The sequence below is a fragment of the Ruditapes philippinarum genome, unplaced genomic scaffold, assembly GCF_026571515.1.
Source record: "Ruditapes philippinarum isolate M1 unplaced genomic scaffold, ASM2657151v2 ctg173_1_1_1_1, whole genome shotgun sequence".
Classification (NCBI taxonomy): Eukaryota; Metazoa; Mollusca; class Bivalvia; order Venerida; family Veneridae; genus Ruditapes; species Ruditapes philippinarum.
In genome coordinates, this window is record NW_026861243.1 from 369,988 (window position 1) to 395,939 (window position 25,952).

The 25,952-nt window shown below is 32.2% G+C and overlaps 4 protein-coding genes across 9 annotated transcripts in view; 1 reads left to right on the plus strand and 3 right to left on the minus strand.

Annotated features, from left to right (window-relative positions):
• Positions 1-152, plus strand: part of LOC132715013 (uncharacterized) — a 37,366-nt gene extending 37,214 nt beyond the window's left edge. The window contains exon 5 of the mRNA XM_060697985.1: positions 31-152. Within this exon, the coding sequence (XP_060553968.1) occupies positions 31-152 (122 nt within the window). The remainder of the gene's footprint in view (positions 1-30) is intronic.
• Positions 153-1,060: 908 nt separating this feature from the next.
• On the minus strand, positions 1,061-2,263 carry LOC132715021 (heavy metal-binding protein HIP-like). The gene is made up of 2 exons (XM_060697993.1): positions 1,925-2,263; positions 1,061-1,561 (listed from the first exon to the last, which is right to left on the minus strand). The coding sequence occupies exons 1-2, from the start codon at positions 2,229-2,231 to the stop codon at positions 1,152-1,154; spliced, it is 717 nt and encodes a 238-aa protein (XP_060553976.1). The 5' UTR covers positions 2,232-2,263; the 3' UTR covers positions 1,061-1,151.
• Positions 2,264-3,291: 1,028 nt separating this feature from the next.
• LOC132715004 (uncharacterized) lies at positions 3,292-8,416 on the minus strand. Its single transcript, XM_060697971.1, has 7 exons — positions 8,301-8,416; positions 7,906-7,995; positions 7,578-7,730; positions 6,780-6,854; positions 5,843-5,926; positions 4,727-4,831; positions 3,292-4,183 (listed from the first exon to the last, which is right to left on the minus strand). The coding sequence occupies exons 1-7, from the start codon at positions 8,407-8,409 to the stop codon at positions 4,167-4,169; spliced, it is 633 nt and encodes a 210-aa protein (XP_060553954.1). The 5' UTR covers positions 8,410-8,416; the 3' UTR covers positions 3,292-4,166.
• Positions 8,417-14,034: 5,618 nt separating this feature from the next.
• LOC132715003 (uncharacterized) lies at positions 14,035-24,098 on the minus strand. 6 transcript variants are annotated; one of them, XM_060697965.1, is made up of 8 exons: positions 24,057-24,098; positions 18,000-18,117; positions 17,601-17,690; positions 17,252-17,374; positions 16,719-16,793; positions 15,555-15,638; positions 15,001-15,105; positions 14,035-14,370 (listed from the first exon to the last, which is right to left on the minus strand). In XM_060697965.1, the coding sequence occupies exons 1-8, from the start codon at positions 24,081-24,083 to the stop codon at positions 14,354-14,356; spliced, it is 639 nt and encodes a 212-aa protein (XP_060553948.1). In that variant the 5' UTR covers positions 24,084-24,098; the 3' UTR covers positions 14,035-14,353. The 6 variants fall into 6 exon arrangements, with proteins under 6 accessions (XP_060553948.1, XP_060553947.1, XP_060553952.1 ...); XM_060697964.1 differs by having other exon boundaries at positions 17,601-17,711; XM_060697969.1 differs by lacking the exon at positions 24,057-24,098 and adding an exon at positions 23,537-23,753.
• Positions 24,099-25,952: the final 1,854 nt, after the last annotated feature.

The window sequence follows — 25,952 nt, forward strand, 5'->3', positions numbered from 1 at the left end:
CTAAAATTTATTTTTGTGGAGGTCCAACTTGTACGAACACCGGTATTTACAGCTATGCTGAAATCATGTTTGACAGAATTAATAGTTTATCTTACATGCGGAATATATTTGAACCCGTGCACAGGTTGAGAACGCATAGTAAACTCGCTTGATGGCTCGTCAAATATAGTGTCTCCAGTTTTAAAATGTCTTTCTGTTCTCATATCGTATAGTTTAATAATGAATACATTAGCTTGTAATTATTGCGTTGGTTTACATCGGAAAATACTATAACAACAATATGATAACATTTTTATACGAATTTGTTTTAGTTTGCTTGTGTTGGAATCTACATACTTAAACCAGACAACAGCTTGCACATGACAGGTTTTGAACCCACGCATCCAGCAATCCTAACTAGGCCCAAACGTTAACAACTCGGCTTCATCGCCACTGTAGGTCACCAGGATGATAATTGCAGTATCGTTGAATGTCGTCAGGACTAGAAAAATGGGAAGAAATCATACCGACTTTAAATTATTCAACGACAGAATTGTCTTTCGGTTGTTTTTGTTAAACAGTGGTCAACGTATCCACGACTCCATCAATCTTTTTGCATTTATGTGACTTCTATCAATAATCATAAAGCGTTTTACACCTAAGAAGACAAGATATATCTTTCATATCATTTTTGAGAATAATTTTGGTTGGTTATGTAATAGAAAGAACATCTCTGATGTGTACGAGGGGCGTAGCCTTGGAGATTCAATCAATTTGACGAGTATTTTGATTGTATAAAAGGCAAAAATAAATATTGTCACCATCGTCTCAGAAAAAAGTTAATATACAAGCATCATTATATGACTTTTCTATCGTTATCCTTTTCTTTTTCGTCACATTAAAGCCGCAGAAAACAGGAAATCAACGGGCAATCCCTACAGGCAGTGCGGTAACTGGAGTGCGTACAATTGATACCTGTTATCCAGTTAACGCATTGTGCATGTTTGGGTATACGATTTAACTCTGATATATTTTCAATAGAAAGGTCTCCAAACTATGATGCAAATAGTAAAATACAAAATTCGATAATTTCTCTAGTATATTAACACTGTAAAGGACACAGGTAATACCAAACACACATGTTTGAACTTATAAATAAACGATTGAAATGCCTACATTGCCTTAATTAGAAATCCAGTAAAACTTGGAAGTCCAAATGCAACATTGGCATAAAGCCATTCCCCAGTAGTTGAATGTGTGACAAACACATCGTCCCCCTTCATAATGTGGATGATAAATACTTTGGAATTGCATTCTGCTGCCCAACCATTGCCAGCAATAACTTTACCGATGATCAAGTCTTTAACGTTTATTTCTAAAACAATATAATGCTGGGCTTCAGAGCAAGCAGTAATAGTGAATTGGTACAGACCATTTACAGGTGCAACAAATATACCATGTCGAGGGTTATATGCATTACCGATATTCGTTTTTACATCATCAAAATAAATGTGGTGGTTTGTGCCACGCTCATGTGTCGTTAGATATGCCATAAACGCAACAACTGTTGTTGACTGGTTCACTGAAAAATATACCAACAGTAATTGTTTAAAAATTTTATGTACAAGTAGCCAATAACTTTTCTTTCATCAAAATCAGTATTAAAATATATTTATCATTTTTACATTTGATTTTTAGTAATATCATAGATTTAAAATTAGGTCAACTTCAATCCAACTTATGAAATGCAAGTTTATTATCCATCACATTATGTCAACATTGGAGGTTGGAGTTCAATAAGTTGAGTATATAAGTCTGTTTAAGTTTGCAAAAAAAAAAGAGGAAAAAAGTGATAACTATGGCAAATTTATAAAGGCTTAAGGCAGTCTATCATTTTGATAGTATTTTTTTATTTTCTTTGCAATAAATTGCTATGTAGTATTACCTATATGAGCTTTAAGCATTTCAACGTCCTTTTGAAGGCTATGAATGGCGGCCGATGTCGCATTCTCATACTTTAACGTAGCAAGATATTGCCCTTTCAACCACGCAACGTCTTGGACTATATATTGCAAGGATGTGTTTCCCGTCACATTTCCACTTAATCCAGCGACCGTATTTTCCAGTTTTGTCAGCCGATTCACAATTGTGTAAAAATTATTATCTAATAAAATTCGCTTTGTTGAAGAGATAAAACAACTTTGAAATAGAACTAGTACTAATAAGTGCAGGATTTGTAACATCTTAAACATCTTGGCTTTCTCATTAAGTACGTAAGAATAATATGACAACTTTAAATGCTGATAAAAGATAATTGTGTCAATGTAAATGAAGGTCTATGACGATAAGGCAACTTTTATATGTATGTGCTACTCTTTTAGAGAGGTCAATGATAATGTAAACACTAAGCTGTTGTAAGGATTAAAGGGACGCCACTGAGGTATTTTTGACATAATGGGACTGGATATAATTTCTCGAGATTTTACGATTCGATGTAAGTCCTGACCAACAACTTGTATATATTTAAAAAATGTACGCTTGATATTTGTAAGAATCACAACTTTTATGTTTTTAGAATTCTTTACCGCAGTTGAGCTTCTTTAAGTGTTGAAAGATACAAGTATAGCAGTTTTCTAAATTGGATTTATTTTCATGGCTGTAAAGTATTCTAAATTGGCTAGATAAAAAAGAAAACAATTAAAATGCAAAAAGTAACATAACAGCAACAAATTGACACGATGAAAAATGGAACCTTAAGGCCACATGATTTTGACTGTACTGAAGCCTAAAAATAACAAAGAGTGATGTTTGGAGAGTAGTCATACCGACATTGCAACGAAAAAAGGTTAGTTATAATCCGAGGAATGCCAGGGCATGAAAAATTAAACAAGAACCATTCGATAAAATTTGATTGCTTTGTCTTTTATTTTTTACACTTTGATGAATCCCGAGACAATTGCAACTTTTTAGATTGCACCGGTGTAGACCCTTTGACCCACCGTACTTATGATATTAGTAAATATGACTACTTTCCTTTTCTGATAGAGTGTGTTGTTCTCTATGAGTAAAATTCATAGTTCTTATGCTGAAAATTTTTGTCTTTTTTTTTTGAAACGATAACATGAGAGTCACAAGAGTACATGACATTTTATAATTACTATCCCATCTTTCATGGAACAAATCTTATCCTAAGGTAAAAAGGGTCTAGTATGGTTTGACAAATTGCATTTTACAAAGCTAACTTTCGGCATCAATCGTGCAAAGGTTTTCATTGGTTTACAAGTAAGGAAAATAAAAAAATAAACAAATTGACAAATTTAAGATGTGTTTTATCTGCTAAAAAATTACAAGTAAATGTGTATACGATAATAATCAGGATCTAAAACTATCTATTCTAACTTCTCAGATTTAAAAGAAATCTGATGCATCAAGTAATAGTTACATTACAGTTCAGAGTTAATAAATCTCTTCGTAGGTCTGTACAATAGTTGTGAGTATTTTCATCTGTATCATTTGGCAGTAATGTTTACGATAATTCATCTTTTTTATTATTCTTATGTAATTATGTTGCCACAGTTTCATTCTAAATGCCAGTCTAGCCAGATCGATTGTTCAAGATAACCATTCTTTATACTAGCGTTTTAAATTCTTTTAAGTTATTTGATATTTAGATAAACAGATCCAAATTATATGTTCTTCATTGGTCATCAGAGAACATTTCCAGAATTAAACATATACACATAAATTGTATCTTTCTTTACATCTTTCAAGGAACAGCTTTTGTTGATTATGTTATTTATTAATTTTTGTACATCAATCATGTCAATGGTGTTTTTTCCAGTTATTTTCCACAAACTTAAATATTTATCCCATTGTTATTCAAAATGTATGTACACAGAAAGTTAATTAATTTAACAGCAACATATTTAAAAAGCAGATAATATCACACAAAAAAGATAATATAAACAGTACACTCAAACATAGTATATTACCAAGAAATTCAGCCCATCTTAAGAATTCATAAAATATCCAAATATGCATGGACCAAACCGTAATTTAGATCGTTATGCCAGATGTTGATATCATAACTGGCGAAAACGCGTTGAATGAAGTCGAATTCGAGGCTTTACAATTTTAAAATGTCTTCAATGATAAGGTTTCTGGTATCAATCTGTTGTTCCATCTCGTTAATACCATAGTTTTTCTAAAATGTAAACGAATATAAGCATAACATATTATTTAAACAAAAAAGTGTAACCTGCTCATGCTCAAAAATGTGTAACTGTAGACTCCATCAGCAGTTACATGGAAAATGATTTGTACTATTGCAGTTGACCGCTGAAGACAATGATATGATAAACATTTTATGGGATGGATTAGGACTGCGCACATTGTGAAATTAATGCTAAGTTTTGTTTATTTCAGTATTAGTTTAATGTACATATACATCTAACCTAAAAGCCGTCAAAGTCAAATGTTGTACGATTCATGAGAGTGAGATTTAAAGTCACTTGTTGAATACAAAGGAATATTCCCCCCCCACACATCATTCAATTCTTGCTTATACCTCTTTTGCTTCTACTATTTCAGCAAGTCAGAAAACTGAAAACTCGTTTATAGGCCTTTAAGATACAAAGAAGCACGGAATGATTTTATATCATCAAAATTATGCAACTTAATCTGAGCATTATATCTAAATCGTATCAGAATAATTATTTGATAAAGAAATGCCTTTAATCTTATTTACCTAAGCTATCTAATATCCTTTCCACCACTTTGTCTTCAATATCCATTTCGTTCGATATGTCTGTCAATATCATTCTCGCTAATAATTTCTTTTGCTCGATCCTATCTGTAAATCATACAGAGAAATTTATATAAAAAAATAAAACCAAACGCCATTTAGAACAATTCACATAGTCTATGCCAATCAATAAGATCTTAACCATCTTTAAGAAAGTTAACTTAATGCCAAGAAACAGTCATACAGCTTTATCCCTACTCATCAAATGCACATGTATAATATATTTAACAGCTAAGAAATCCACTTTGCTACATGTTTCATAGTTTGGGGACCATTCAGTTGAAAATGTGTCAGAGTTAAAACGTTTACACATACATGCACAATGCGTAAACTTGAGTGCATGTATTAGTTTCTCGCACTCCATAGCATGCTCATTGATTGTCTCTTTTTTATGAGGTTTACATAATGTGATAATGTGTCTTTATTTTTGCCTATGATACTAAAGAGAAAGAACATCAAAAACCTCCGCAATCTGATTGATACTCGTGGGCTACGCCTCTTCGTAAAAATCAAAAAGGCTCATATTCCGATGCTCTTTCTATTACTTAACTCATAGTGTCAAGATTAAAGCGTTCTTCAGAATCTTTTATTTTATACATTCAAAACAAAATTGGATGTAAGTGTAGAAGGTAAAACTCCACCGAGCAATATAGCATATGATATAAACCATTATTGTTCGTATGGTGATTTAAATCACGCCAAATAATATAAAAAGAAAAAGTACTGTTTGTAAATTGTCAAGTAATCAAGAAGCTCACCACCAAATTCGATTATACAAAAAATAATTATTCAGGTAGGGAACAAAAGTAAATGGAATGTTTTAATTTATCAGCATCCTTTAAGTTTGTATCATAAATACATAAGGAAAGAAACAATTAAATCATGGATACTAAATGGTAAAAGAAATTGAACAAAGAAATTCATTTTAAAAGGAATTGCATGTGTATAACCAAGTTGTTAATAACCATTGGTAATAGGAAAATTAAATGTACAATAATCTGGAAACATGTGAGAATAGTATACATGTATTCGTTAAGTTCTACATGTATTTTTACTTACTTTGTTGGTCTTCAGAAATAGGTTGAAGTGGAGCCACAGATTGATGGTGATATAGATTGAACATAAATTGAGGTCTGAGATGCTCTATAAGAAAATAAAAAAAATGTAGGAATTCATTAGATATTTAAGTGAATATGCAAATAAGATGTTTCAATTTGAAGACATCTGCATGTCCTCCCAGACTGTTTGTTAATTTTACGACATTTGCATGTCTTCTGATGTACGGTAATAAATTAAACATGAACACACGTTTTTTAATCTTAGTATTATGTGTTTTAAGCCCGTAAAAATATTTTTATTTTTGTTTTGTATCAAAAGTATACTGTCACTGGATAGCAAAACATTTACTTCTTATAAACACCACGTTCAATCACAAGCCCTTTTCATCGTCTATGTCTTTTTATTGCTTCGCATACTTTGATGTGGAAATTTGGCCCGACCTCTACAATTATGACGTAAGCGTGATATGCTTTTAAATTACCGGAAATATATAAAAACATATTATTTTCTAAGAGCCAGTTGGGTTCACGGGTAAAATGTTATTGATTTTACAAGGCTACGAGTATGCGGACGACATATTTTCCCGCCTTGCTTACAGTCAAGTCACCAGTTCCGGTACATGACCAGTTCCGGTTTCTTCAATGCCGTTTACATTAAAATATTTCTTACATTTTCATTGTTTGTTGATAATATAATGGGTGTCTAACCATTTGTTGGCAGCTCATTTTCTTATGAATTGCCGGTTTTCTAGAAAAACGACATTCAATTAGTCGGAAAAGATCCTGTGCCGAAACTGGAACAGTGATAGAATTGGCCTATAACGGCTTAGTATTATGCATGCATCTTTTCTTGGTTTTTCAATTTGATAAAAGAAAGCTTGATTAGATTCTACACGATAAGATGTAAAATGAATTTTATGAAATGAACTTCATATTACCGGGTATTCTTTCCATATAAAGTGAAAGCTGTTCATCTAATCTGATTGGGTCAGGAATAGTGGATGGAGAAGCAACTGAAATACAACATCTTGAGAATGACAAATTAATTTCATTGCAGAATGTATGTATGTATGTAGGTAGGTAGGTAGGTAGGTAGGTAGAAGCAATAACAGTTGTGGCTATTTTAACGCTGGCATTTTATAAGAATTGACCAGTTACCTTTACAATAACAGGCAATGCACCTTCACAAACATAGTTTGTGTATTCTCTTGTACAAATAAGATACAATTCTAAAATAATTTCATAGATTTCAATACATTAATGCAATAAAAGTGTTTTACTAAAAATTAGGATATTATATATTTAAATAATCAAAATGATCATATAGTCAAAGTCAATGAAGCTTTTCTAAAATCTGTTGAAATGACAAAACTAAAGCAAACAAAACATCTTTAAAAACATGTAAGCATATTACTTTATACATATATGTGTTATATTGTTATGATTGGTTTTAAAATAAGTAGCGACACAATCTTGAAGAAAAAACACATATGGCAATAAAAAATCATGATTATTTCCCCTGCAGTGTTTCATCAAATTAAATAAGTTATTGATGTTTTATGGATGGTTCTGAAGGAAATTGACCTTGGAATGACTTCTTAGCAGACAAACTTGTTGTGCATTTTGAAAAACTTTTTCTTGTTATCAACAATACAAAGGCCTACGTTAATAGTTCCGAAAAAGAATATTTACCTGTACAGGATATTGTTATTCTAAATAGAAAGAAACAGTAATACCATATGATCCTGCTGGCCCACGAGTTCTTCCTGTTCTTCCTGCTGGACCACGAATGGATATTTCATCTTGCGCAGTTCGTCTTTCAGTTTGCTCTGTTATGGCACCAGATTGTCTGACGTGTTCTAAAGTTTCTGCCACCGGACGTGTATTGCCTAAACGGGTATGTGTGATATTTTTAACAGTTTCTCACACAGTAATGCTTCAATTATATCATACAATGCGCCTTCTTGCACTGAGTTAAAAATCTATGAAGTGCCTCAATTGTCAAAAACAGTTTGGAAATCTATTATGCGATGTTACAAAGTAGAAATAATGAAATATTTTTACCATTCACCGCTGTCGCTCCAAGTGGTTGAGTCAAAATAGGTAGTCCATCTACATTTCTCGGGTCTGAATTAGCTATTGCCGGTAGAAGATCTGTAAAAATATGCATTTTAATTTTAATGTAACAACAGAAAATTAGTGAAATTTTATGCCACGTGGAAAAAAAAACACGAATAGCGTATACTTTATGCATGATTGTGTTTTGCATTTAAGTTAGCAACAAAAGATTACTTTTTAATGTAGTCCATATTTTTATCCGTAAATTTATTGCTGTATTTCTTGTGAAAACCCAAATTATTTGACCTAATTAATACAAATGAAGCAAATTATCATTCTTCAAAACTTTATGTTTCAACTCTTGATTAAAAGGCTTTCAAGGTATGCGAACAATATATCACCTCCATGTGCGACACAATCTTGTTTTGTATTTGATTCAGTCTCGTGTTCCCGGTGTCTTCTCTGACCGTTCTTGAAATGCTTACCAATCGGCTCCTTCTTTGTGGCCATATCTTCCCTGCAATTAACTTGAAAATTAGGAAAAATTTGTGTAGGTATTTAGGTATTTAGCACAATTTTAGTCTATATTATTTACATGATGTGGCTTCAGTTTGCACGTTGCCCTTATGTGTTTTCATGTAAGTATCGTTAATATATCTGTGCTAGTTACGAAGGTTATAGTCAGTTCATTTTGCAAGGACGTGTCGATTACAAATATTTTTTTCAAATATTATCTATAAATTCATTATTTTACAATATATTATACCATTTATAAAAATAACAGTTTTAATGACGACGTCAAAAGAACATGTGGAGCAGCGGTCAGTTATCCAGTTTTGTTCAGACTTTGGGATGACATCTGTTCAGACTTTTAAAACTCATTGAGCAAACAGAACATTTGTCACGACGAAAAACAATGCTTATTTCGAAGTGCAAACCAGATTACTGCGCGGATGCGCAGGCTGGTCTGGATCCATGCTGGTCGCAAACGCACTATGTTGGTTTTTTCATGACGCGGTTCAAATATGTTTTTCTATTTTATTTCTTAATCATTATATACAAACATTCAAATCATAATATATTCATTTGACATAAAGGATGACTACAGATCTAGAAAATTAAAAATAATAATGATAAGCTTTTTTTGTATCTTAAGATCTATGTGTTTGTATTTGACATAGATATTTTGGACTCTGAAAATGAAAACGATGATATATTGGATGTGATATGCATTTAATATTGATGTTTTGGATTCTGGAAAAGGAAACGAGGCTGATAATTGATTTCTATTGGAACATCACGTGGTCCAAATCCTGAGAGATAATAGGTTATATTTCATAAGGTTTGAAATTAAAAAAAAAGAAGTAGTCAATGTTTTATTAAACCTTAATCAAACAAATGAATATAACTTATTTAAGATTTAATAACTACAAAATAGAAAAGGATATCTTGCAAAGTAAATAACATTTTTAATGTGCACCAATACGTCAACGAATAGTGTTCTACAAAGTTATAATAGAAAAGATTTAAAGCAGATATGACTGCAAAACCACAAATAAACCTACATTATGTCGATTGTACGATGACAAGTAAAATGCTAGTTGTGACCCAAAATAAAACCACCGAGAAAGCAAATGTACTCGTATATGAATATAAAACTGTGTAAGGCTATAGTATATCTGCTGCAAAAAATTATTGTTTAAAATTTAAAAATGATGCTTTTAAAAAGCCTATATGAAATAAATATGATAGTTGAATGCCTTTAAAATACCAAAACTTTGCCAAACGGATTAAACCCTACTTAAAATAGCAGAATAATATTCTGCTCCGGAACATTTTATTCTGTTTACATACAGTACATGTGTGTTAAAAACAGAGACACTCTATGTCACAACTCTTTCGGAAATCCGTCATAAGATCATTTAACCAATATAATTTTATTGTTGATAAATTTTTAAGATATAGCTTTATATTAATTTAAGGGTTTTGTATTTTAGATAAAAATATAATATTTAAAATATTTTAGTGTTAAGTCATGAAGACGTAAACTAAATTGCACATTATCATTGTACACAATTAGTTACCCCGGATTAATACACATTTGATTTTACAAAGCAATGACCTATATAATGGGTATTGTTAACTTCCTTTTCTATTTTTAAACCATTAAAATGATTAATTTTTCAAATAATATATTTCACATATATCTTTTTAATGTAATCTTAAAAAAACAAAAAAAAAACTAAATCATTACCTTTTGTTTCAATATTGACATATAACGAATCTTCATGAAAACAATTAAATGTTAATGAAATAAATATATATTCTGAGCACTTAGAAAAGTTTTCTGGCTTACTTTTATCGTAACAAACTATTCATTAATTATTTATTATACTTTTATAGCTTTAATATGATAATTGTAAAATATCACAATAAGAAATTATGAGAAACCAAAGTAATATTTCATAAAAATAATAAGAAAAAAAAAACCAAACAAGCAATGTTAAAGCTTACCTTAAACAGAAAGAGGAAATTTTAATACGGGGAAAATCCGAGTATTACCCTGAAATTCGTAGAATTAAATGAAAGAGTTTTTTTTAATTTTTTTTTTCAAATATATACATGTATTACTGTCTATAATAAAACGTTTTCATAATCAGCTACATGTTAATAAGTATAAACTTATTTTTCAATTAACAAATATTGCCGTGTAACTATTTTTTAAATTCATACTATGTTGCGAATGAATGTGAGCACTTGGTTACATGGAAAGTTTGTATACCTTTTTAACATATACGCTTTTTTGCCTTTGGATACAATAATCTTTGAATGTGTACTCCCTAAACGAAAACAACAACAACAGCAACAACAACAACAACAACAACAACAAAAATCGATGAATGGACGATAGAAGAAGCGACCTTGAACAAAACGAGTCTTATGACTTCATTTGAGCTCGGATGACGTTTAAGATTAGTAATTCTGAATAAATGGGCTTCTTCGGCCAAATTTTATCTTTTATATTGAAAGAGACATGACAGATGATATCATCGTAATTTGTCAAATTAAAACTTGATGTGAGTGAACACATTTATGTGATCTCTATGGTATTTCATGCAACAGCCACAATATTCATAATATAAAGTACATTTTAAAGTGACTCACTATGGTTGTGTAGTGATATCTTCAGGTATTCATATATATTTTTAACTTAAAATTTCCAGTCACGTGTCTGTCTACTTCCGTTACCGGCTGAAAGTCATCTTCTTTCAGACGTTTAGTCCTGCCTTGAAGTGGATTTGCTCTTACAACGAGAGGTTCTTGAACTTTTGACATTCTTTGTTTTTCTCTAATCATTCGGTCGATCACGACGAAGAGACTGGTCCACGTGTTCAGTTTATGCGTGTTTGTGTTGGGAATTTCATTTCCTTGACCTTGAGCAGTGTTGGCGAGATGTTAGTAACTTAAAATTAAAAGGATATTAAAACATCCAAATACATGTAGAGATACTCATTATATAATATATGTATATACATGTACATTGATATTTTCTCAAACTTTGACGACTAGGGTCATGAAGAGAAAAGTGAGTAGGTCGTTTATAAAGGAAATCAAATATTATAAAGTCGTGCTCATACTAAGATAGACGAAACTACCAAACAAATTTAGGTCATAGACCATCTTAGCCGACAAAAAATAATTTAAATTTTATTTCTTGAAAGAAAATTTAATTAACTGTTTTTTTTGAGGAAATAAATAAAAACATTCAGATGTCTTTTAGTATTGAAAAGTTATCGCCCCATTCCTTGCTTTGACTTGTGCCCTGTCATGCTTTTGTTTGGTGTCCTACTGGACTCCTTGCCATTGGTCTTGTGTTGCTGGGTCATGTGGGATTGCGTTCGTTCATTAAACGCCATCTTTTCTTGTTGATCTTGTTTTTTATATTTTGAATTAAACTACCAATATTGTTTAAATTATGGTAAAATTTATTTAAAAGATTTTCTTTTTACATTTTACATAATTATCTGCATAAGTTTATGCAGTCATGACAGCCCCTATAGAACGTCGAGCTATTTTAATATGTTTTGTTGAGCTTCAACGCAGGCCAATACCGTTAGGGCCACATAAGGACTTTGTATCTTTACTGATGAAGAAAAAACAGGTAAAGACATTTATCAAACCAATATCGATCCAATATTGCTTTTATGGGTGGGGGAGGGGATGCAAACAACTGCAAGATTTGCTTTGGGTTCAAAAATGGGCGGCGGAGGGTGGATTTGGATTTTCAAAGTCGGGGCTCGATGTGTTCTTTTCTGTCGATTGCGAAGACATCATGGTGACCTTGAACTTTGCGTGTCCGGTTGTGAAGTTCGGCAGGGTTCCAAGGAGTTATATTTGATAAGGAACTTTCTTTAATTCCACATATGGGGCTGAATGCTAAATGTTTTAAGGCTTTATATTTATTTTAGTTTTTTGTCTTTTGTCGACTTCGGGTCGGGTTCCTCTGCTTTGTTGAAATTGTGCAGAAGCCTTCTCCGATCAGAATTAGATTATGGTTCGGCTGGAGAATCGATTTTACAAATGATTGATGCAGTGCTCCAACGAGACCTTTGTTTCGCTTTGAGCGCTTTTCGGGTATCGCCTGTGGAAGGTCTCTGCTGAGGCAGGGAGCCTTCCCTTTATCTACGTAGGGGGCTTTCTCTTCAATGTGCAGCTTGAGTATTATCGAGTGGTAGAAATTCTGCTTGGAAAGTTGTTTTTGAAGCAAATTACTGCGACAACTTTTTGATTTTCAATGCGTTGGTGAGAGTGGTGTAGAGTCTCCGTGAACTTACGGTTCTTCAGAGGTTGACATTGGTCTTTCAGGTTTAACTGTTCCAATGATATTTGCAGGTTTGGTGCAGCCGTTTTCTAAAATAGGACAACCTGCTGAATTGGCCTTGTAGTGCGTTTTACGGCATAATTGTTACGGATTTGTATTTGTTTTTCAGATGTAGATTCACAGTCCTTGTTATTGTCAACTAAAAATCGTAAGTCCGATAATGTTGTGATGAGGAGGCTCTTGGGGGGGGGGGGGGGTCGAAATTGAAAAGGTGGGTGCTAAGGCTGGAGCTGTCTTTGGAAAGTCTCTATTTTTTATTTATTTTCATGGCTGTAAAATATTCTAGATTGGCTAATTAAAAAAAGAAAACAATTAAAATACAAATGGTTACATAACAGCAATCATTTGGCACTATGAAAAATGGAACCCTTAGAACAAAGGATTTTGTCTTTACTGAAGCCTAAAAGTTACAATTATGCATTTTCAATGAAACTTTACAGGATTGATCTGTAGCTTAAGCCACGGAATTTTGGGTTAAATGATTTTTGCCCGAGTTATGGCCCTTGAATAAAAAAAGTGGTTTGTGTGTTGACAGATACACATTAGCTTGTTTGGACTACTTCTCAAAAACCACTGGTGCAATTCCATCCAATCTTAACAGGAATGATAAGCACCAAGTCTAGTTGTGTATATCATCTGCTTTTTATGATTCAGTGAATTTTGTAGGATTTATGGTCATTTATTCATTTTTAGTTTTTAAAGTTTGTTCGCACTACTCCTCTTATACCACTGATGCAATTTCAATGAAACTTTACAGGATTGATTGGTACGTCAAAAACTTGCTCATATTACACGGGTTTTCCGCTTGAATGATTTCTGGTTCATTGATTTTTGCTAGAGTTTTGTCCCTTTCATGATTTTAATTTTGAAATTTGTCCGGAATACTCCTGTTATTCCACTGATGAAATTTTACAGGATCAATCGAACTTTTTGTGCATATTTCACAAGTATTTAGGTTGAATGATTTTTGCCGAGGTATGGCTATTATTAGGAGACACATGTCATCACTGATGACACTTATCTGTCTCGGAATTGTTGTCTCTTTTGGTTGTGTCTTTTTTAGCAACGATAAATTGACAGGAACAAGAGCACATGACATTTGATGAATACGTTTCCGTCTTCAATGCGACAAATCCTTCCCTAAGGTAAAAAGGGTCTAGTATTGTTGAACTAATTGCACTTTACAAAGTTTCGACATCAATCGTGAAAGGTTTTCATTGGTTTACAAGTAAGGAAATAATAATATAAACGAATTGTCAAGTTTAAGATTTGTTTAATTTGCTCAATAATTACAAATAACTGGCCATACGAAGGCAATCAGGATCTAAAACCGTTTATTCTAACTTCTAACAGCAAAACATTTTAAAAGCAAATAATACCACACAAAAAATTAAAATATACAGTACACTAAAACATAGTTTATTGTCAAGCTATCCAGCCTATCGTTGCGCCAGCTGTTTATATCATAAAATTAACGAAAACGCGTTGAACAAAGTCGAAGTCGAGGCGGCTTTACAATTTAAAAGTTCCGTCAATGATAAGGCTTCTGGTATAATCTGTTGCACCATCTTGTTAATACCATAGCTTTTCTAAAATGTAAACGAATTTAAACATGACATATTATTTAAATAAAATAGTGTAACCTGCTCATGCTCAAAAGTTATTCCTTTCAATTTAAAAAAAGTAACTTAGACATCATTGAATTCATTTTAGAACAACAGTTAATATACCGATTAAAATGATTAAAATGTGTAAGTCTTTACTCCATCGGAGTACTCTATGGAAAATGGTTTTACTATTGCAGTTAACCGCTAAAGACAATGAATATGATTAACCTTTCATGGGATTAGGATCGCGCGCATTCTGAAATTAAATCTTAGTTTTGCATAACATAGTATTAGTTTAATGAACATGTACATCCAACTTAAAAAAACCGTCAAAGTCAAATGTTGTACGATTCACGAGAGTGAGATTTAAAGTCACTTATTGAATACAAAGGAATATTTCCCCCCACACATCATTCAATTCTTGCTAAAACCTCTTTTGCTTCTACTATTCCAGCAAGTCAGAAAACTGAAAACTCGTTTTTAAGGCCTTTAAGATACAAAGAAGCACGGAATGATTTTATTCCATCAAAATTATGCAACTTCATCCGAGCATTAAATCTAAATCGTATCAGAATTATTATTTGATAAAGAAATGACTTTAATCTTATTTACCAAGGCTATCTAATATCCTTTCCACCACTTTGTCTTCAATATCCATTTCATTGGAGATGTTTGTCAGTATCGTTCTCGCTAATAATTTCTTTTGCTCAATCCTGTCTGTAAATCATACAGAGACTGTTATAAAAATATTAAAATCATGCTGGAAACAATTAATTTATAATTATCTACTCCACAAAATTTTCAACATCCAACATTTCGAGGCGTTAAACCCCTCTTTAATACACTTGCTACTATATAATTATAGTAACAAAATTGCCTATGATTTCAACTGATTACAATGTATGAGTGTCACGTGATTTAGAGTTTGCGGCCCGGGACCAATTGCACCTCTATTTTTGTATCATCAATACAAAAGAAAACACACAATTCAATTATGGATACTTAATGGTAAAAGAAAATGAACAAAGTAATTCATTTTAAAAGAGAATGCATGAATATTACTTGTCACTTGCCCACCAAATTATCAATATCTAGTTAAATGTACAATTATCTGGAAACATGTGAGAATGGTATACATGTATTTGTTAAGTACTATATTTACTTACATTGTTGATCTTCAGGAATAGGTTGAAGCGGAGCCACAGATTGATGGTGATATAAATTGAACATAAATTGACTCCTGAGATGCACTATAAGAAAGTAAAAAAGTAGTTACTCATTGGATATTTAAATGAAATGCAAATCAGATGCTTTATTTGCCGACATCTGTATGTCTCCCTACTCCTAGACTGTTTGTAAATATTACGACATTTGTATGTCTTCTGACGATGAATGTGTCATGTCATGATCATACATAGTAACTCCCCTTTGATAAAAAATCGCCAATAAAACCACAAAAAATTCACCATACGACAATTTGTTTTAAGGTGATTCAGCATTGATAGATACCTACTCTAACCTTTTAGATTTAACTGTGCTCTTTTTTTCACAAATATGTTGTGGTTAAATTCTTATTGTATGAGATTTGGGCAGGTCAGGGATCTATGCATTGTCAGCCATGTTTGTTTTGATCAAAAATAGCATTCCTCTGCACTAAAACATACTTTAAACTGGATTTTGCCATTCATGAAATCACGAATCATTTTTTACCAATCATAGTGGCAAGGAAGCCCTGAGGAAAATTATGTATTTGTTAAACTTTTGTATTTGATACGATTTAAAAAATAACAGGCATTCTCTCGGTGCACGTTACAGATGTACAGTACTTTATTGAATATGAACATACATGTAAAAACTTATCTTTAAGTTAGTATAATGGGGTTATGACGTAAGGTGACACGGTTTACTAAAATAGATAAGAAATAGTTAGCCAGGTTTACCTTTAAAAATACGGGGCTAAGAGTATGCGGATGTTATATTATCCGCCTTGTTTATTTGCCTAATATTGGTGTTTTTCCTAATGATTTTGTAAATATATAAGTAAAATACAATGATTATTTGATCGTTTTCGTTAGTCAAAATATATCCGGCTAACATTTTTGTATGTTGCGTAATTTATCTACCATAAATACGTATCTAGAAGCACCTTTTCTAATTATGTATTACTAAGACCAGTAATTTATTCTTGCAAGTTGCGCACACAAGTTGCGCACAATTAATGTGTTATTTATAATATAATTTCTATAGTCTTTTCTTAATATATTTTTCAGGTTGATAAAAATCTTCTTGATGAGATGTAAAATGAATTTTGAAAAAGAACATCACATTACCGGGTATTCTTGCCATATCAAGGTAAAACTGTTCATCTAATCTGATTGGGTCAGGAATAGTTGATGGAGAAGACACTGAAATACAACATCTTGAGAATGACAAATTAATTTCATTGCAGAATGTATGTATGTATGTATGTATGTATGGATGGATAATAGATGTATGGATGAGTGTGCGTGAGAGCGTGCGTGCATGCGTATGTATGTATGTATGTATGTATGTATGTATGTGTATGGATGTACACGTGCATGTACATGCGCATGTATGCATTTATGTATTTAAAAATTCAACAAGGCTTGAAATAATTTTTGTTTTGACATTTGATACTTTAAAATACTTTTAACTAGATCTACTAAACACTTCTAAATGTAAAGTAAACATCTTTTTGAGTACACACAGATACGATATGTTATGTTTGAAACTCTTCTCTCGGTGAACCCAGTACAAGTATAATATCATTAAAAAGCTGGCATTTTATAAGATATATATTATAGAGGATATTGTTATCGTAAATAGGAAACAAAAGTATTACCATATGTTCCTGCCAGACCACGAATGGATATTGCATCTGACGCAGTTTGTCTTTCAGTTTGCTCTGCCATGGTACCAGATTGTCTTATGTCTGCTGAAGTTTCTGCCATCGGACTTGTATTGACTTAACGGGTATGAACATTTGTAAGTGTAAAATTTTGAACAGTTTCTCACACAAGAATGCTTTATTTATATCATACAATGTGTCTTCTTGCAATGAGTTAAAACTATGAACTGCCTCAAGTGTCTGAATAAATTCAAACTGGAGAAATGTTTCAATAACAACTAACAAAAACAGTTTGGAAATCTTTTTTGAGATGTAACAAAGTAGAAATAATGCAGTATCTTACCAGGCATCCCTGTTGCTCCAACAGACTGAGTTAAAATATGTTGTCCATGGCCATTTCTCGGTTCTGAATTAGCTAATGCCGGTGTAAGGTCTGTAAAAATATGCATTTTATCTTTAAAGAAACAACAGAAAATTAGTTAAATTCATTTCCACGTGGAAAAAAATACAAATATCGTATACTTTATGCGTGACTTTGTTTTGTTTTTAAGTTAGCAAGGAATAATTACTCTTTAATGTAGTCCATTTTCTTTTATTTCAACGTGTATTTATTGCTAAATTTCTTATGAAAACCCAATTTAGTTGACCTAATTGATACAAATGAAGCAAATTATCATTCTTCAAAACTTTATGTTTCAGCTCTTGATTAAAAGGCCTTCAAGGTATGCGAATAATATATCACCTGCGACACAATCTTGTTTTGTATTTGATTCAGTCTCGTGTTCCCGGTGTCTCCTCTGACCGTTTTTGAAGTGCTTACCTATCGGCTCTTTCTTTGGTGTTCTTGACATTTTTCCCCCCTGAAATTGGTAAGTTAGAAATCTTTTTTGTAGGTAAGTAGGTATTTAGTACGCTTTGTTTCTGTAATATTTACATGCTGTGGGTACAGCATCTTTCTATCTTTCTATTAAAATATTGTAATTTGTAATACTATTAAACCAAAATGGATGCTTAACAAAAGAAGACGGCTATAATGCACCTTATATCGTTTACCTGATTATAAAGTCTCAAACTGACAAGGACCAATTAACTTGATGACTATGAATATAAAAAAAACATGTACAAGGTCAAAACAAAGATCATCTGCAATGTAAGTTCAAATATGCATTTGGAATAGTGCATATGTAATGTTAAAACCTCTTGACTGATAAAACATTTCAAGACCTGACGCGAAATACAAGCTCCATAAGATAATCTCCAAATGTGACTTTGACCTTGAAATGATGGGTCTGAGTGTTGCAAATAAATCGTCGTCTTATTTCGGAGAAGATTTGTGCCAAGTTATTTAAAAAAATCCATGATTGATGATAAAAATATAAACCGGACATAAAATATATTGTACATAAGCCAGTATTAGTTTAACATTGATCTTGAAAATATGGACATTTTTGTTGCGCATGACACGTAGTATATTATGGTTAATATTTGTGCCAAGTTATTCAAAAATCCTTTGATGACAGACAGACATATCGACTGACGGGCGCCCATTTCTATGTACCCCTTCAAAAAGACTTGGGTCGAGGATTCGAACATGCGTTTACCATTCCGTTATATATTCCACTAGGCCTTCAGGATAAAAGCAAATGTATTGAGAAAAATACTAAATCATTTTAGTGATTAGGTCTTCAATGGGCACACTTTCCATCAGTATTTCAAATATTGATGAAACAAAAGAAATGTATCATTTGGATATTCGTATAATAATTTGCTTGACAAAAGTGTTGTTAAAGTTTGAAGTGATTTAAAACGATCTTATTTATGATGAATAATACATTTTTGTTCTAAAATACTTCAATATCTGCCATATAAATACATGTATATGCAATATCGGGTCATGTATCTCACACTTGCTAAAAACTTCCATGTAAGATTTCTTCGAATTTATCTTTGTTATGTCCGATACTAAATACTATTTACGTATCATTTATTATATTTAATAAGACCTTCCATTATAAACCAATTTACTTAAATACCCAAAAGCGTAAATCGGAAAAAAAATGCATGAGATCAATATTGCCAAACAATAGTAAAATAAAGTTTCCTTTTAAAAGGAAAGGCTTGCCCAGTTGTGCCATAATACCATCCCTTTAAAAATGATTTAACCCCCCCCCCCTAAATCAACTCTTTATGATAAAGTAATAATTATAAAATAATAATAATAAATTGACCTTATATACCAGTAAAAACAAGGTACCTAAGGCTATGTTTTTACAGGTATATAGGGTCAATTTATTATCACTATTTTTTAATTATTTGTATATCATAAAGTGTTTATTTAGGATTTTTTTTCGAAAAAAAAGTTTCACTTTAAAGGGGGTAGGAAGGAAACCCTAGACTGGACGAGCACCTTTGCCCATTTGTGCCACAAGTGTTATGCATGCAAATTTAGACAAAAGAAGGACCAGAAGTCCACTGATTATAATTGAACCGGAACATGCTGAAGATAACAGTAACAACTTTTTTTTGTAAAAACGAATATTTTTTTTATCAAAAACGATTTGAAATCTATTCTCTATTGTAAAAAAACTAATAAAGAAAATAAACACTCGTAAAAAATACTAACATTGGCTCCCCACGTGGAGAAAATAAAAGTATCTATCTATCATACTTAAAGGAAACAAGTGTGCACATTTCGTTTTTCACTTTTTTTTCGCAGAAAGAGTCATTCGTTTTGGCAGTTTTTAATTCCATTTAAATATCAGCTTTATAGACAAGTAAATGCACTAAAAGACTTCGTTACTTGGTACCAATTAATATGCATGTATCAACTATGTTACACCTAAAATATCTATGTCACTTGTATATTGATCACATATATACCGACAACACAGGGTGTGCTATCTGTAGATCAGCACGTGGTAAGGTTAATGATATACATGGGCTATTTTTAGATTACCGATCACCAAGACATTATACTGTAGTTTTAACTCCACGTTAGAATTACGTTTAAATATAAGTCACAGTAGATCTAAATATAACTCGATCGCAAACAAATGTGATAGAGCTATGTAATTTTAACTTGTTCGCACTAATTTGCTGTGTGAATTCGGTCACGATCTTTTGGTAAGTTGACCGTCCTTTGGAGACGGAATACTACTACAGCAGCCATTCCCTATTGTATAAAACTTATAAAGACAAAAATTAATCATAAAAGAAACTAACTTTTGCGTCTTGAAAACGAATTGAAACGGAACATTTTCGTTTATAATTTATTTTTCCCTTCTACTTACGCTTTAAACCGATAAATCAAGTAAAAATAGAAATTCTATTTATAGAAAAAACTGGGATTACCGAAGTAACTAAAAATAGCTTAGATTTCCGTAATATTACTTCGTCTGATTCTGCAGTATGACGGAATCGCCCGCATTGTCACGATTGCAGCGGAAACCTAGATTGGTTTCCCGTTCCATCCATTCGGAACTGCCTCGGCTATTATCTGGAAACAATACGGATTGAAAGTAGTTCTACCACGTGGTTTACAAATGTAAACAGAAACAGAGATAATGTAAAACGAATGTATATATTTGACATCTAATGTCTGTTCCGGTACTCTTCTGCTTGAAAATATGTCTGACAACAATTTGTAATTTAAATATGCCCACTGATGTTCAATTTTGAACAAATCCGACTAAATGTCAATAGGTTGGTTTTTGTACTTTCGGTTTCTACTGCCATATTAGTAAATATATAAATAATGTATTGTTTGCTTTTGTACCTATGAATTCACTTATTTTAGTTGGACTTTAACTACATATATTGGAAATAAACTTGTCAACAACTCCCAGCATTAAATTACTATTTGTATACATGTTTAGTTTCTAAGCGTAGGTTAGACAGGAATACCGCATCCTTTCTGTGTATTCATACTATTATGTTCGAGGTCCTTATCCGAAGACTGACGGAAAGGGCCGAGTAGTTGCGATTGCGTTCCATCATGCACAAATAAATGTAAGCAGGAAACCCCATAACCGGAACGACTTTTTAAAAAAATGGCTTGCAGCTGTGTCCGCAAGCCAATAAATTAAAAATATGCAAAATATAAAAGGTATTTTGTCGTCCGTATGAAATACAAAAGAGTTTTTCTAACTGTTTTTAAAATGATAACATTTTAAATGACATAATTTTAAATCGTTCACTTATATCAATTTTAGGACATCGATTATAGACAGCGTATAATCCTGATAAGACATGAAGTTTAAGGTTTAACGCGATACATTTATATACCTGCGTAAATACTTGACATTCGTATTTATTACATGATATGTAACAGGGGCGGATACAGAACATGGTTTCCTGGGGGGGCTGACATATGGGTGGAAGAATTTGACAAAATAATGCAACGGGCGAAAAATTGAAGATTAGGCCAGCATCTTGTTCATTTGACAAAACTTCTTATTGATGTGTTGATGTGTTTATAGCTCATCTTATTTTTGCCAATGTACTTTGCTTATGTATGAGTATACTAATGTTTTTTGTAAATATTTTAGTGATACAGAAATAAGAAAAATATATATGTAATAGGGGTGGGCCTGGGAGGGGTGTCCCCTGCCATAGACCGAGAAAATTTTTGAAATATGATGTTGAAAATGGTGTTATTTCCTTAACTTTCTAGTGCTGTTTATGGTACGTTTTGGATGGTTTTACAAAACACTGTATTTTGTATAGGTTAGTGTTTACAGGCCAGGGTCTTTCAAAAAGAATTCCCCCTGGTGTTTAGTAGTGAATATTCACAAAATAACAGCACACAAACCAATGTAATGAATGTATGCACAACTGTTGATAAAAATAAATTCAAACACTTGATCAATTTACTCATCTGAATAATAGACAATTTTCCAAAGTAAAGTGGTATTAAAATACTGCCTTCCTAATGTACAAACAAAAATAATTTCAAACACTAGTATTCAATGTATTTTTGCCATCAATGAATCCATTTTAGATACTAAAGAGGTAAGTACAACTTAAATTTTATTTAAAAATATAACTGCCATAAAAAGTTATTAAAAGCATATAACCAATTATTTCATCATAATAAAAATCTTAGTAAAACTGGTTATTAAAACGCGATTCCTTTAAAATTTCTTATAAAACTTGCCATCTTTTTAATTTACAAAAAATAATTTCAATTTATTTATTTTCTTAATTATAGGAAATGGAAAAACAAAGATAGTAAAATAAGGTGTATAATATAACACATCTATTTGCCACTAACTGGTCTGTGACTATTAATTATTAGACCTTGGGAAAGTAATAAACCAATCAATTATGCAGTTTAAACATTGAAGTCATTCAAGCATGTTGATAGATAAAGATCTCTGCCAAGCCCCCAGGCAGGAGATTAACGACTGGATGACAGCAATTACTGTTTTGAGTACACTATACAGCCAATAAAGTTTGAAACTGCCAAAAATTTATTCCAGCCCAGCTGGTAAACGTATCTTTGGGCTGAGGGGGGGGGGGGGGGTCTGCAGCCCTGAAGCCCGGGCCTGAATCCGCCACTGTGTAAGTAACGAAATTTTCCTAAAACGCGCAGTCTGATCAGGATCCATGCTGTTCGCGATCAGTTTCTGTACTTGTTATAGGGTTTGTAAGCGAACAGCATGGATTCTGATCAGACTGCGCGGATGTGCAGGCTGGTCTGGATCCATGCTGGTCGCAAACCCACTATGCTGGTTTTGTTGTTGCACGGCTCAAATGTACTCGTATATGAATATAAAACCCTCACTTTAAAGTGTGTAAAGCTATCTACATGTATCTGCTGCAAAAACTATTTTGAGAAAAAATACTTCCAACATGCCTGTATGAAATAAATATGGTGGTTAAATGCCTTTAAAATACCAAAACTTTGTTACATGGATTAAACCTTAATATAGCAGAATAATATTCTATTTGGGAACTGTAATTTTTATTTAAATAAAAATATGATATGTACCGTATGATAAATATTTTTGTGTTTTAATAGTAAGACGTACACTAAAGTATACATTATCATTGTTGCACAATAAGGTTCGTTCCCTCTGATTAATACACCCGTGATACATGTATTACAAATCTACGACCTAGATATAATGGATTACTTCATGTTCTATTTTAAAATCACTTTCGATCTCTTCAAAATCATCTTTATTATATATTTTTTAATATCATCTAAAACTATCAATATATATTGTTTCAATATTGACATATTATTAAGTATTTCTGCATTAAAACAATACTTACTGTTAATAGAATCAGTTATACATGTAAATTGTACTGCGCAGTTAAAGAAAATCTTCTTTTCTAGCTTACTAGTATCGTTACATACTATCCAATTTAGGTATTATACTTTTATAGCTATTATAAAATGATTATATTAAATCACAATTAAAGAACATGATAAGTCTCAGCAATATTTCATTAAAAAAAAACCAAACAAACAGAAGACAAAACTTCAAACACTAACCTTCTAAAAAGGAAGTAAAAAACGACGAAAAGTGGAATTACCATTAAATTCGTAGAATTCAAAATGAAAAAAAATATATTTTTTTAATTATTTCTTTTTCAAATTTATCTTGGGAAAATTTGTTTGTAGAATACTTTTTTTTATCAGCTTCATGTTCAGTAATAATGTTTAATGAAATTAATAATAATTACCGTGTACCTATTTTTAGATTTAAATAGTTTAATATGTGTATATGGTTAAAATGGTTGAATTTTGTCATATGTATTCCCTAAATGGAAAAAAGACACTGCAACCCACCTTATATACAATAGACGAAGCTACCATGGACAAAACTTAAATTGAGCTCGAAAGACGTTGTAAATAATAGTTCCAAATAACGGTGCTTCGAGATGGTATCATCCTAATTAGTACAAATGTACTCAATAACAGTTTGATGAACACATAAATGGGATTTTAGAAGTATTTCAACGAAACTGCCAAGATTTTCAAAATTAAATTTATATCTAAAAGTGACTCAATATGGTTGTTTATAGCGACATTATGCTCGGTCGGTTGTTTTCAGTGTCAAGTTAAGCTAAATTGACTATATATTTCAAAACATTATTGACTGTGGATATAATGTGGATTGATCAACAGTTAATACTGGAAAATGTTTAGGATAAACTATAAATCTGCTTAAAATATATAAAGACAGACTACACCACTCTTTCTATAAATTGAACGTTACAGGTAATTTACGATTGAAAGTTCTAGAAAATTCTTTCGTTCATGAAGTACTGTAAAATCATTATTATTCGTGGGGCACGAATTTTCGTGGTTTTCGTGGGTAGGTCAATCCACGAATTTAAGATCCGACGAACTTTTATCCCAACAAATACTTCTTACCCTGTCTCTGTTCTATATATTACAAACATGCGTCGGCTCTTTTCCGGCCGATATTTCGTGAAATGGATGAAAGTACAGACAGATAACCAGGTTAGTGACATATCAAATCCGTTTGCAATAGTTAAGAAACTTGAACGAAAACTCGATTATATGTCCTCAATTTACTGTCACAAATGTCGCATATACATACTTGATCGTTGTAGTCTACTAGGACTTGATTGTGTTAACAAGAATACTTGTAAATATGGGAACCCAGTTATAAAATTGAAAGGAATTATGGGAAAGTGTGAACTTATATTGACTCACCTGTTCACTCGCTATATACCATTGGGTGGACAAAATGTCACTTTAAGAACTATTAGGAACTAGTAATGATTGCCTCGTGTGTTTATAGGATCATTTGGACTTGACAGAACATTTCTTCAGTCACGTTTACGTTCACGTAATTCTACTTCCTGTACAAGCTGAAAGTCTTTTTGCTCGAAATAAAATTTCGTCATCTTCATGCAGTAATGGAATAAGTCATTCTAAATTTAATAGGAGTTAATCAGTTATTGTACTAAGCTGACTAAATGTTCTATAGACGTTCAGTCCTGCATTGATGTGGATATACGAACTGACTCTGAACTTCTTATCTTCGTGCTCATACTAAGCCAGACGAGACTACCAAATACAATTTGGACATAGACCATCTGAGCCGACAATAAATAACTTAAATTTTATTTCTAGAATGAACATTTAATTTAATGTTTTTGAAGGAAATAAATGAAACATTCAGATGTCTTTAAGTATTTAGAATAACCCCGTCCATGATTTGCCTTGTGTCCTGTCCTGTTTTTGTTGGGTGTCCTGCTGCGCTCCTTGGCGGTAGTTTGGGATTGCGTTCATTGAATGCCGCCGTTACTTTTCCTTGTTTTTTAAATATCAAATTTAACAACCAATTAAAGTTATGGTCTAATTTATTTAAAAAATTTTCTTTACATTTTACATTATTATCTACATACGTTTATGCAGTCATGAAAGTTTAGCTATTTTATTAGTTTTTTTAAGGTTTAAGGCACACCGATACTGCAAGAGCGTTATTAGGACTTTGTACCTTTTCCGGTGACTCAAAAACATGTAAAGGTATTTATCAACCCGATATCAATCTGATATTGGTTTTTTTGGGGGGTGGGGGTGGGGGGCAGGAAGTGGTAAAACAATTGAACGGTGGCTTCAAAAGGATTTGGATGGGGTTCAAAAATGGGCGGCGGAGAATGGTTTTGGGGTTTCTAGGTCTTTGGCTCGGTCTTGTCTTAGTTTCACAAA